At 37.0% G+C, this 12,884-nt stretch overlaps 1 protein-coding gene across 1 annotated transcript in view; it reads left to right on the top strand.

Annotated features, from left to right (window-relative positions):
• Nucleotides 1-12,884, top strand: part of LOC117003831 (zinc finger protein ZFAT-like) — a 79,041-nt gene that overhangs the window by 18,828 nt on the left and 47,329 nt on the right. The window contains exon 4 of the mRNA XM_033074154.1: nt 8,275-8,448. Within this exon, the coding sequence (XP_032930045.1) occupies nt 8,275-8,448 (174 nt within the window). The remainder of the gene's footprint in view (nt 1-8,274; nt 8,449-12,884) is intronic.

Genomic DNA, 12,884 nt, shown 5'->3' with positions numbered 1-12,884 from the left:
ATTGTGGATTCTGCCTGTTGACAAAATATGCCATCGATTTTCCAGTTTTCTGTTACTCTTTCTAGTCTGTTACAATTATACACAACTAGTGTGACTACTTTACTTTCATTGAAACGTAGAGTTTAACTTCTGTGGCAAAGCTTAATTAAAATGAGCTTAAAATGTTGTCAGAGTAGAGAAACTCTTGCTTTGATAAAGTACCTGGTTATATTTTACTGTCATTAGTGGTACATTTTTTCAACTACACAAAATGAAAGTTACTCCAGCTGTCTCACCTCTGACATCCCAAATGTCCATGCCCTCTGCTGTTTGTGTGTGCTAGGTCCAGTGTTATTATTTGCATTATTTTAGAAATGTCACCTTTTCTAATGTCCTTCTAAAATGAATTCTCAGGTCAAAGTATAAACTCAAATTATCTGTTCTTGACCTGTTGGCTCATTAGAGCTCCTAAATCTTATTTTCATTAGTCTACAAAACACACTGGCAAATTTTCCAAACTAAATTGCTCATCCTTTTCCTTCTTCATAAAGAAAATAGCCTCAGTTTTGGGCAGATGAAACTTTTTTTTTTCTGTTTATTCCCTGATAAAAGCAAAACAGTCAAGCAAAGTCAAACAGTCAAGCAACAAATTACTTGGGGTCACCAAAACAAGGGGTTCCAATTTTTGGAAGCTTTCTATTTTGACTGCAAACTGTGAAGGTATTTGGGGCTATGTAAAGACATAATTCTTGGAATGCATCTGGGAAATTCAGTTTTCAGCTGTCTCCTGATTACTGTCCCATCATAGGAAAACTTTTCACTTCTGGCTTTACCATATGAACTGACTTGAGACAACGTCTCAGTTTCTGAATATGTAGATGAAAGTAGTAGGTATGTTGTTATTTTCTTCTAAGAAAGTGTAAATACAGTCAGTAGCTCAAAACTCTGTGGAATGGGCAAGTGCAGCATATTTTCTGCTTAGGGTTCTCTATAATAGTCTCTATAATATTCCCCATAACCTTTTGCATAATCACAGAATCACTAAGTTTGGAAAAGACATCCAAGGTCACGGTCCAACTGTTAACTCAGCATGACCATGTTCACCACTAAACCGTGTCCCCAAGTGTCACATCCACAGACCTTGTGAATGCTTCCAGGGATGCTGAGCCCACCACTTCCTTACAGCCTGTTCTGATGGTTGATCACCTTTTCAATGAAGAAAATTTCCTAATATCCAATCTAAACCTTCTCTGGCACAACTGGAAGCCATTTCCTCACATCCTGTCGTTTCTTACCTGGGAGAAGAGGTATAAGAGCTGGCTGCAGCCTCCTTTCAGGAGTTATACAGAGTGATAAGGTCCCCCCGAGCCTCTTTTTCTCCAGGCTGAACAGCCCCAGCTCCCTCAGCTGCTCCTCATCAGTCTTGTACTCCAGACTCTTCCCCAGTTCCACTGCCCTATTCTGGACCCACTCCAGCCCCTCAAATATCCTCCTTGTAAACTGAGCACAGGATTTGAGGTGTGACCTCACCAGTGCTGAATACAGGGGGACAGTCCCTGCCCTGCTGGCCACATTAATTCTGATACAAGCCAAGGTGCCATTTGCCTTCTTGCCCACCTGGGCATTTGCTGGCTCATGTTCAGCCACTGTTGATCACAACTCCAGGTCCTTCTCTGCCAGGCAATTTTCCAGCCCCTCTGCCACCAGCCTGGAGCACAGCATGGAGCAGTTGTGACCCAAGGGCAGGACCTGGCACTTTGCCTTATTGAACCTCACTCAGTTGGCCTCAGTCCATTGATCCAGCCTGCCCAGATCCCTTTGCAGAGCTCTCCTGGTTCATACTGTGGCATGAGGTGTTTTTTTGCTGTTCTGCTCTTTTCTTTGTGTTTCCTTTATATTATGGTTGATTTTTCTGGCTCCTGCTTGCTATTATACTTGTGCCTTCAGGGAAGTGTTTAGAAATACAGGCAGATCTTTCTTGTTACTCTTAAGAGTCAATTTAGAACCTATTTATCAGTTTGGTTTTTTTTCCTTCAATCCACTGGTGCCTATTTTCTTAAGGGTTGATGGAAGATTTTATTGAATCTTGGTCTTTTATTGAAGGTCTTTGAAAATATAATACCTGCCTCTGCATGTCACAGACAGTTCAAAGTGGGTGGATAAAATTCACAAGAGCTTTAGCTGCAGGTTCTTCTGACTTAATCTTTGATATTTTACCCAGTACATACAGGTTGTGTTTTTTTCCTTTTATTCATGTATTTTCCAACTTGAAATTATTTTTATCTGTTTTTTTTTAATGCTTCTGAGATGTTTCTGCAGTTTTAAAGTTTATACCACTTTCTCATGTTTTTAATTTCTTGCAAAGCTTATTACTCTATGGACATCTGGTTAATAATCAGATGTTTTCATTTTGCACTGTGTCTGGCTGCAATGAAGTTAACTTTCTTCATAGCAGTTGATATGATGCAATGTTTTGTAATTTTGACCAAAATAATGTTTTGGCTATTGCTAAAATATGCTGAGCATGAAAATATTGAAAATAAATGTGTGTGTGTGTATATATATAATATAGTTATTCTTTGTGCTATTCTCTATTCAGAGAAACTGAGTACATGTTTTGAGTGGGAGGTTAAATATTCCTAGAGGTTTCGACATAATAAAATGTTTTTCTGTCTATTATAGGTCAACAAGAAAAGTGTTGAAATACCTAATTTAATGGACATTTAAAATAAATAAATCAGTAGAAAACTCTTGTTGAAACTAGAGTTGAGACTTCATTGAAACTACTCTTGTATTGTTCAGGGGAATAGCAGGCAATGCAGAGCCCTCTGCTGTTCCTTGCTTCTCTAGTTAGTGATCTGCATTGATCTCTGAGGTCAGTGACTCATTGATAGTTCTCCTGCTCTTCCAGAGTCACCAGACCTTACTGGTTACTGACATCCTCCGTGCATCTGATTTGATCCTTGAAATTATAATGATATAATGATTACCTTCACTTTGTGGGCCTGTTCACTTAAATAGGAAAAAAAAAAAAATTACTTTTTTTCAAATCTGGAGTCTTGACCCTGCCTGGACTCCAGGGTACCCAGAAAGCAACTCCCAGCTGGATTGGAAAGAGAAAAATATAACAAAAGTTTTGTGGGGAGAGATCACTCGCCAATAACCATCACAGGAAAAACAGACACAACCTGGGGGAATTAATTTATTATCAGTGAAATAAGAGCAGGATAATAAGGAATAAACCAAATCCCCATCAGGGAAACCAAACTGTAGCCTCCCCTGCTACCAAAACATGACCACACAAAGCCAATACAGCACAGGATTGAAAAATGTCCACTGTATTTCCAACTTCCCCATGCATATTCTTAGAAAAAATATTTTTTCATAGAGGGCTTGTTTGCCTAAGCAAGTTGCTGTTTTGTAAGCCAAACTGTGTGTACACCAATTTCTTTTTGGTTGAAACAAGTTAATTCTGGCTAATGATTTGGATCTGGCTGGCAAGATACAAGAGAGGACATTTAATGGCTGGGGAATGGCATTTGAGTGGAAGACAGATTACAGTCCCTTCTCTAGAGTGAGCCATTCAATCCTGCTGAAGTGGGAGCCTACATATATCTTAAAAATGTCACTTTTGGCCTTAGTTTAAAATGGCTTTGCCATCAGCTGGATTCTAATTTAAATTAATTCTTCCTGCAAGTAGGATGTCATTCTCTGCAGGAGAAACAATTGGCTGTGTTAATTTTAAATGGCCAGTTCACTTCCTTTTCTCGAAGCTGCTCTCCTGCTGCTATGAAATATCACTTTTTAGAGGTTAAAAAGCAGTGATTTGAATGAAGAGTAGTTTAAAAACATGCCAATTAAGGCTGTGCAACTCTGTCTGCAAAATGCCATACATCCAATTACAGATGTTGAGAGCAGTCCCTCCAATTAATGACTCCAACAGAACCATGGGACCGATGAACAATGCAGTTCAGTTGGACTCTGGAAGCCCTGATTAATTCAGAGCTGGCAGCAGCTTTGCTGATCAACAGACATGACCATTTCTTAATTGTGTTAGAAGCAGCTCAGCGTTGTGTTTCTTGCACAAACATGATGCTGGGGAGGGGAGGTGACTTTGTCCATCTGTTGGACCCAGGTGCCAGCTGACAAAGTGCTGAGCTGATTGCTTAGCAAGGGAGGTGCAGAGTGAGACAGTTTGTCTAAACAAACCTGTTCAGGAGCAAGCAAAGGCTCTTACTGCCTGGAGAAACTCAGCTTAGCTATTCAAGTGGCATATACTCCATTTTCTCACAAATCATCTTAAAATCATCCCAGGGTGTTCCTTTATAACCCATGATAGTTATTATACAGCAGAACTCTCCTAGTTGAGATGGACAAAGCATTTATTTGACACTCTAATCCACGATTCTAACAGTGAAGGAATTTTTTCCAGGAAGACAGCTAAATACTGATGAGATGGCCACATACTATAGAAAGGCTGTTTGAGCCCTATAGTCAAAGTTGAAGCTCTTTTTAATTAAAACTTAAAACATACTTTGTCTCCCTTTTAATCCTTCCCTAAAGCACACCTTCCACTTCAGGGTTTTTTTGGTATAGAGGGAATTCAGGAACAAAGCAGCTGTTATTCAGAGTTAAGGTGTTCGTTCATTTGGTGATTTGATAGGGAGTGTTGGTTTGAAGGATTTCTGTTACACACAGACCATGAAATAGTTCTCTTTGTAGCAAAAAGCTTTGGCATTGTGTGCACCCCAGCTCCTTATCAAGTTGTTTCTGGAACATGTTTCTTCTCAGACACGGGTTGAATGGGGCTACTGCCATCAACAGGCATCAAATTAGTGAATAAATTTTAATGTTTAAATATGAGGACTAGATCACTGTAGAGAGATGATTTTTCTTTTGATCAGATGTGAGGGTGAGAATGTTCTTACAGATCCTCAGCACTGGTAGCAGGTGTATGATCAGGAAATAAGTGAAGTTTTCTCCCTGCTGTGTCTCACCAATCTGTGTGTGTGCTTTTTTTTGTGTTAACTGGGATTGCACAGCACTCAGTAGCCTCTCACACCTTTGCTCATACAGAATGTAGGGGCTGAGTCTTCTTAGCTCATATTTGAATCATATAGGCGGTTGAGATTCAGTTCTTTGTTTGGAGTACTTACCAGCTTTAGGTTTGGTATGAAAATGTTTTTGTATGGCTGTAATTTTTAGTGCTTATCCTACATGCACAAATATTCTATATGTATGAAACAGCACCATTTTAACAAAGAAATATTTTTATATAGCAATTCTGTAGTTTTTAAATCTTTTAAAATAGTATTTGTGGTTTGCTTGGAAAGCAGGGAGACAGTCAGCAATATTTATTGTAATACATCTCTTTACCTTGACCCTTGGTTGGACTGAAAGCACTGCCAAAGGGATCTGCCTGACAGAGGCAGGTCAGGAAAGAAAAACAATGTGAAACATTTGTTGGCTTATTACTGTGGTTATAGTTACTCACTAACATGGATCACAAACAAACTCAAATCTGTGGTTCTCCTTATTTTAGTAGAATTCCAATACTCAAAAGTTAATAGAGTTGTGTATTAACATGAAAAGATAATAAATGGTTTTGTTATTTGTCTTCTGCCACTTTACTTCCTCATTAAACTGATTAATGGTTAGAATCTTTCTAATGATTAGAAAGCAGAGTTCAGGAGTAGCGTGCTTGGATTCTATTCATGTGACTACTAGGAATTACATTTTCTCCTAGTGAAGTGGAGAAAATTCTGTTCTCCTCATCAGAGCTTTCATTCCAATATATGGTTCTGGATTTCTTTTAGTTAAAGCATGTTTTGTCCATAGATATGTAAAATCTTTTGGGGCTTTTTTCTTATGCTTTTCAGTTTTACATACTGCCCACTGAACAAAATCGGATTAACTAACCCAGTATGTGAAGTACCCTCAGAAAAGCAACTCAATAAGCAGACTGCATTCTCAGGCACATGGTGTGGCTCTTGGGCATGGTCCTGTGCAGAGCCAAGAGTTAGACACCATGATCCTTGTGGGTCCCTTCCAGCTCGGTTCATTCTGTGATTCTGTGCATTCTGATTCTGTGTGAGAAGACTTTCTTGTGTTGGTAGCCCAGTCCTGCTGAGAAATTTGTGATGATTTCATTTTATTGTTGCTAATAACAGAGGCTGTTTAATGAAGAAAATGTGAAAATATGTGTTTGTTTTATAGAATCACTAAGGTTGTGAAAGACCTGTAAGATAGAATCTGATTTTTTCCTTCCACCCCTGCTGAGCACACCTAAAGAAACCACTGCACAAGCAGGTTCTGTTTGAAGGGGATTTTTCTTTATCTTCAAATATCCCTTTCAAGTATTGCAGAAAAATATCAGTGTTGGAACTATGTGCTTTTAGTACAAATTAATAATTTACAACTATATTAAGGAGTTAAATGGGGACATTGTGAAACTCTTTGTACTTATAAAACAGCAATATTTTCCAAAATCACAGAAGTCCACAGAGAAAAACCTAGTTGAGAAGAGGCACAGATCAAGGCATTTTTGTAATGAAATTGAAGAAATCATTAGTAGGTGCTGAAAAGCTGTGGGGCTCTTCAGGCAGATGAGTTGGAAGCTGGGCAGAATCATGGCTGGCTGTGTTTGAATTCAGTTTGCTGTGTGGTTTTCCTCATTCTGGAGATTCTAAATAGGAATTTCAGGCTTACAGTTTAATATTAAATCACTGCCAGTTGTCTGTGTACAGATTTCTATCTCAGGATGCCTGAGAAAGCTAAACTTCTTCCTGCACACCTTGTTTCCTTCTGGTTCTGTGTCTAGTAAAGAAATTGTGGTTTATACAGGTTATGTGATCAGCCCTACTGCTTTAGCTTAAAGGCCTGCTGCTTTAGCTTCTGCTTTGTCCTTCATTTATGTAAGGAACAACCAGGACACTTCAAATCTTTGTTCCATTACAGTCAGACCACAGGGGCAGTCCGTTTCAATCTCAGCTGAGTATTTACAAGATGTTACTGGAATTAAAACAGCCACTTCCATGTTCCATCTTTTCACTCCTTCTGCTGTTTGCATATCAGAAACAAGTCTGGACACACTACAGCTTTTCTCTTACTGTGTTTTTTATTTGTATTTTATTTCCCTATCTCATTACAGCAGCTACAGCATATTTTGTATATACATGGAATTACTTACTCTGGAGCTGGAATCATCTGATGTAGATTGAGAGAGAAAAACAAAACAGAAAAATTCACTGGGTTTATTTATAATTTTCTTCCATTAGTTTCTTCTTTCTTTGTTCATTGCCTCTGGAACATTTGCATAATGCCTTAATTTGCAGTCCTTTTTTTTTTTTTTTTGCATCTTCTGCCACTTCATTTTATATAAGAAATGTTATTGGTGTAAACTCAAGACTTCTCTGATTTTTTTATCTGTGCTGCTAATTATTTCTCTATAAAGACAGTTCTTTTGTTTTTTATTTCCTTTTACCTTTTTTTTTTTTTTTTAGAATTTCAGTAAAGGAATTCCTCATTTGCTTTTAGAAAGAAATCAGCTGATTTCTGGTTACTCATTTTTATCTCAGAAGAGTGTTTTGTATACAATTGTTGTGTGGCTTTCTAGTTCACAGGTTGAAAACTTATCGAGTTTAAGAGGTTGAAGCCATTCTGAACAGCAACAGGGAATGTTTTGGCAGTGCAGGACTTCAAAATGAGGAGTTACATGTCAGGAGTTAGGTTGAACCTAGGAACTATTTTGAACCCTAATTATTCTTGAATCAACACCAAAAAGAAAATTATGTTTCTGACTGTTGATTTACCAGGAGGAGAGGAAGAAGGCCTAATCCAAAGAGATTGTCAAAAGTCTTTCCATTAAATAAAATTGATAATGAGGCCAGTACTAAAAGAAATAATCCTAAGATCATCAGAACAATTAAATACGGAAAAGAGAAAAGTAAATTGTACATTTATTGCAAAATCATGAGAACTTCGATGGAGTTTGTAGCATTTCCAAAGAAATGCACAATAATGTGAATTAATTTAGAAGCACATGTTTCTGAGAGTGTTTTTAAATTATGGTTTTTTCTCTCTATTTTCTTTGTTTGTATAAATATCATACTAGTTTTATTAACTAGAGGGGAAAACCTTCCCCTTTAGGCATCATGCAGCACATCTTGTTTTGATAACATCTTTCTTTCTATTGTAGCATAAATTTTCTCCCCATTTCTTCTTGCAGTGTTAGTAAATGTGTTACCTGCGTTGCTTTTGTACATAGTTACCTTCTTTTTGATGTTTGCTCTTCAGGTAATGATTCTGACGTTGACCTTGACAGGAAGGAAGATGAGCGAGAAAAAACTCCCAAGAGGCCCAGAGCTCAGAAAACAGAGAAAACAGCATCAGCTAAGGAGACTGAACAGGTTTCAGGAGCTAAAAATCCTATTATAAGTGTGGTTTTGACAGCCCATGAAACGATTCCAGGTAACCAAAAGCACCAATTATATATATATTTTTTTAATTATGCTGACACTGTATAAAATATTCATTGGTCTAAGGCCAAGTTGCTTAGAATATTTAGTATATGAAAAATATTTAGCATTATTTGGTTATCTTGATACAGAATCTCTGCATCTGGCAGCTATGGAATTTTAGAACTTCAGCCACATTTCTACAGAGGTACAAGAAATGCTGGACCTGGCTGTAGTTAAGCCATTACTGCACTGACATCAGTTATGTTTAGTCTGTGAATAGTGCTGAAAAAGGAAATGATAAAACACTGACCAGAGAAAAGTGTAAATATATTTGAAAATCAAGTTCTACATAATTAGAGGTTTCAACCAATTTAGTCAAAACCAGATTTGCATTTTACAGTTTATATAAACCATGAACAAGTTATAAACCATTAACTATAGTGACTGACTGTCAGAATCCCTTTTTAATAGTTCTGTGCATTATTTTCAGCTTTGTAGTTTTATTGTTCTCCTTTTCATTATTGCTAACATTTGTGAGTATTTGTTTTGCTTATAGCTATCAGAACAACTTTAAGGTCTTCAATTTGTTGTTGTGGGTTGGAAGCTAGCAGGATTCTCTGTGTTGTTAATACCTTTTGATATTGAGATCTGTGGTGTGCTGGTTCAGGGGTTCATGGAGGTATAAGTGGGGTCCTTTAGATGTTAGATTATGGATATAGACAAACCTCCCTTCCTCAGGGCTTTTAGAAAGAGCCATACCTGGAGAGTGCTCCCTCCTGGTGCTAAATTTTATGCAACTTGTAAGAGTTTTTAACTTAGACCCTTACATTTCTGGGCAAGGACTAGAAGAATTTCCAAGAGGGGAAGGAAAGACATGGTGGATAATGTAATCAAGGATCCATTTTCTTACAAAGCTGGCCTAAAAATGCAAATGAAGTGATAGTAAATGTAGATAATGAAACACATGTAGGAAGCATGTGATGCAGGAGAGGAAATGTAAATCTAGTGGGTTACTTTGTTACTTAATTACTACCTAGTAAAATTTTTCTTTGGGCAGCCAAAATTTTGGGTTTTCTTGCATATAGGCTTTTTGAGGTACTCAAAATAGCAAAATAACTTAAACTTTGGAGGTACTTGGCCATAGTATAATCAAACATTTAGAAGGCTTTAATGAACCAAAAGGATTTATGGTCAAGTATGAACCCACAGCAGTTTTTGAAGGTAGTCTCATCTATTTGACTGACAATTAATAATCCTGTTAAATTCAAGTTCCCAGCTAAATTATGTGAAATAAAAAAGTTAGTACTCTTCAAAAAGTTATGAATTGTCACCCAACTTTTCAGGACTTGGAAATTCTGGAAGATAGGATATAAGTGATTAAAGATTCAAAAGAAAAATATTTCATTTAATGCAATTATGGTTTAATTTATTTTCCATTGATTTTCCTTCTATTTTTTCCCCTTTAATTTCCACAGTCTCACTATATCTTAATGTCGCAAGCAATTCTTAGACAGTTCCCCTTTCTCAGTAATACTTAAATGTCTGGAGTTTTTAATAAAGATCTTTCACAGTCTTTTTCATAGTCATTTTTCTGGAGATTGATCATGTGCTGAAGAGATGAGTTACTGCTGTAGACTGCTGATGAAGAATATAAATAGATAAAATAGTTCTCCCTTCTCTTCTACTTTCTGTGTACTAGACCATCTTAAATTTAAGTTGAAAATAAAGTTTAAAGTTCCTTAAGCACTATCTAAACTTAGTCCTTCCTCTGCAAGCCTTAACAATCTGTACCCATCTGTTACCCAGTTTTGAGGGTGCATGGAAATATCCCTTTTTGTGTCCATTGCAATAAAATTCAGTTGGAAGATTTCAGATGACAATTAGAAAAATAGAGAAGGCCTTAAGAATGTATTTCATTCCCAGTATTAAGGAACTACTTAGACTGTATTTTTCCCCTCTTAAAAGAAAAGATTCTTTTAGAAGTATTGCATTAATACTTTGCTGCAACTTTGCTAAACACTAATGATGTTTGGGATAATGCTTTATATAATTTAGATTATGATTAAATTGATGTCTTCAAAATCCCTTTGAACAAACAGGATCAGTCAGTTTTTAACTTCCCAGAAAGGACATTTGAGCAACTTTGATTTTCCCCAGTGTTCCTTTTCTGTTATGTTTTCTTGGGAGGCATATAAAAGGTAATAGATTTACAGCTATAGAAATCTGAAAGCTGGCATTAACCCACAGAGTAAATACAGATTGAATAAAAATTATAGATTTTTTTTTTAGTGCAGGCTTTGAAGTTCTTTGGGAGGCTTGAGAGGTGAGCCTGGGCAAAGCTCTTGCAGGGCAAGGCCGAGCACAGGACATAGAGTGATAGGATAAGGAGAAATAGCTTCAAACTGAAAAAGGGGAGTTTTAGAATAGGTTGTAGGAAGAATTTCTTCACTCTGAGGGTGGTGAGGCATGGAAAAGTTTGCTCAGAGAATTTATGGGTGCTCCATCCCAGAAAGCGTCCAAGGCCAGGTTGGATGGGACTTTGAGCAACCAGCAAGGTGGCGTTGCTCACAGCAGACAGGTTGGAATGAAATGACCTTTAAGGTCCTTTCCTACCCAAACCATTCCATGGTTCTGTAAGTGGAGGGATGTAGAGACCTTGAAGAGGAGTGCAGAGTTCATGAGCACACCAAGGTATCAGATCAAACACAGGACAGTTTTTGTAAGCATCACACTTAAGAGAAGGAATAACTACAATCAAATGCACTTCTGAAAATCGTGTGAATTTTGTGTGAAACTGAAAGTAGTTTTGAATGGCAGACACTTTTTTCATAGTCTGTTTTTAAGAGCAAGTGAGCAAATTCAGCCAAATATTCCATTATCCATATATCCAGATATTTTTTAATGTATTTTATTTCCCATGTTTAAATTCTGTAAGTTATCAAGGTGTCTAAAACCAATTTATTATTCATGCTCAATTAGTGTGATTCAGGAGGGATGTGAACATTTAAATTATTGTTTTATGTAAATTCTGTAATATTTTAAAGGCTCAGCTTGTTACTAGGGGATTTGTTTTAAGTTCCTGTGAGGATGGTCAATGGTAGATTGTTTGTTTTCAAGAAATACAAAAATGACATGAAGTACTCATTTTCTTGAGAACAATTTTGTTTTCTATAGGAGTTGGATTTCTTTTTCAACTACAAATTTTAAGTACAACATTGTGAAGGCTTTTCTCTCCCTGATTTCCACAGTCCATAAAAGTCCAGCTGAGTTCTCATGCTACTATGTGAGAGGATTCTATCTGTAATCTATGAACACTTAGTTCCTTCTTCCATCGAAATTTTTGGGCATTGGGGAAGAAGTGGAAGAATGTAGTTTTGCTTAAATTTGTCATTTTGCTTGCTGTTTGGGGACTGACTTAGTTTAACTGATGGCAGTCTTTTTGACTGAAAACAGTCTTTTTTGTTTAAGATCATTTCTGTTCTGTAGCTCATGGAATGATGGTTGTGGGTTTATCACACATCTGAATAGATTTAATATTGGAGAAAATGAGTTTGCAGGGGAAAGGAGGAGGACTGGGACTACCCCTTTTCAAAGTGTATTGATCAGTAAGTACAGACTGCTGTCACAAGCAAGTGCTGTTCTCCAACCCCAGCTTTCTGTCCTTCAAATCATTCTGCCTGTTTATGCCTTCAGTAGTAAAACAAACTACAAAATTAATAATGTATTTGCAGAAGGAGAGATATGGTGTAGATTTTAAGCAGATTCCCTCTTTAATCCTCTTCATGAACTTCTGTGCTGGTACTTCTCATTCAACATGTAGTTAAATAGAGGGCCAAAGATGCTGTCCCTATGCTGAATTAAAGCAAATGTTGAATTAGGTAAGGTTAGGAAAATTAAACATTTCCCCTCTGAGTGTAAGCAGGTGTTTGTTATCTTGGGTTTACAGGTTGATTTAGCTCTGCCAATCAAATATCCAGCTCTGGTGAAAGGGGGAATCTTCATCCTCCTATTCACGGGTCTGTGTTTCTGTTTTTGTCTAAATTAAAATGTGTTCAACCCACACACATATTAAATGGTCCTTTTCCTGGTTTTTTAGCTTTATTTTGAAGGTTAGAGATAGGTTTTCATGGAGAGCTTTGGGATTATGGGTAGGGTTGGTTTCTGATGAATTGACTTTCAGACCTGCCTCACTATGGATCACACACATTTGGAGCACATTTCACAGGATATTGTGGAAGCTGGCAAAACACATTCCTTCAAAAAGATTGTAAGAAACAAATATTCACTTTGTACCCATAGTACATTATTTTAACTGTAGAGACCAAAGTACCTACATTATGAAGATTTTTTTTATACTTAAACTTCAGCTAAAGTAATTTTTAAAACAAATAACTTTGATCTAAAGGCAGCTTGCTGCATCTCTGAAGGGAAGAAAAAAGACACTGT

Source organism: Catharus ustulatus, chromosome 1 (assembly GCF_009819885.2).
Source record: "Catharus ustulatus isolate bCatUst1 chromosome 1, bCatUst1.pri.v2, whole genome shotgun sequence".
Classification (NCBI taxonomy): domain Eukaryota; kingdom Metazoa; phylum Chordata; class Aves; order Passeriformes; family Turdidae; genus Catharus; species Catharus ustulatus.
Note: the sequence above shows the minus strand (reverse complement) of the source record. Positions and strands in the feature narration are given on the sequence as shown.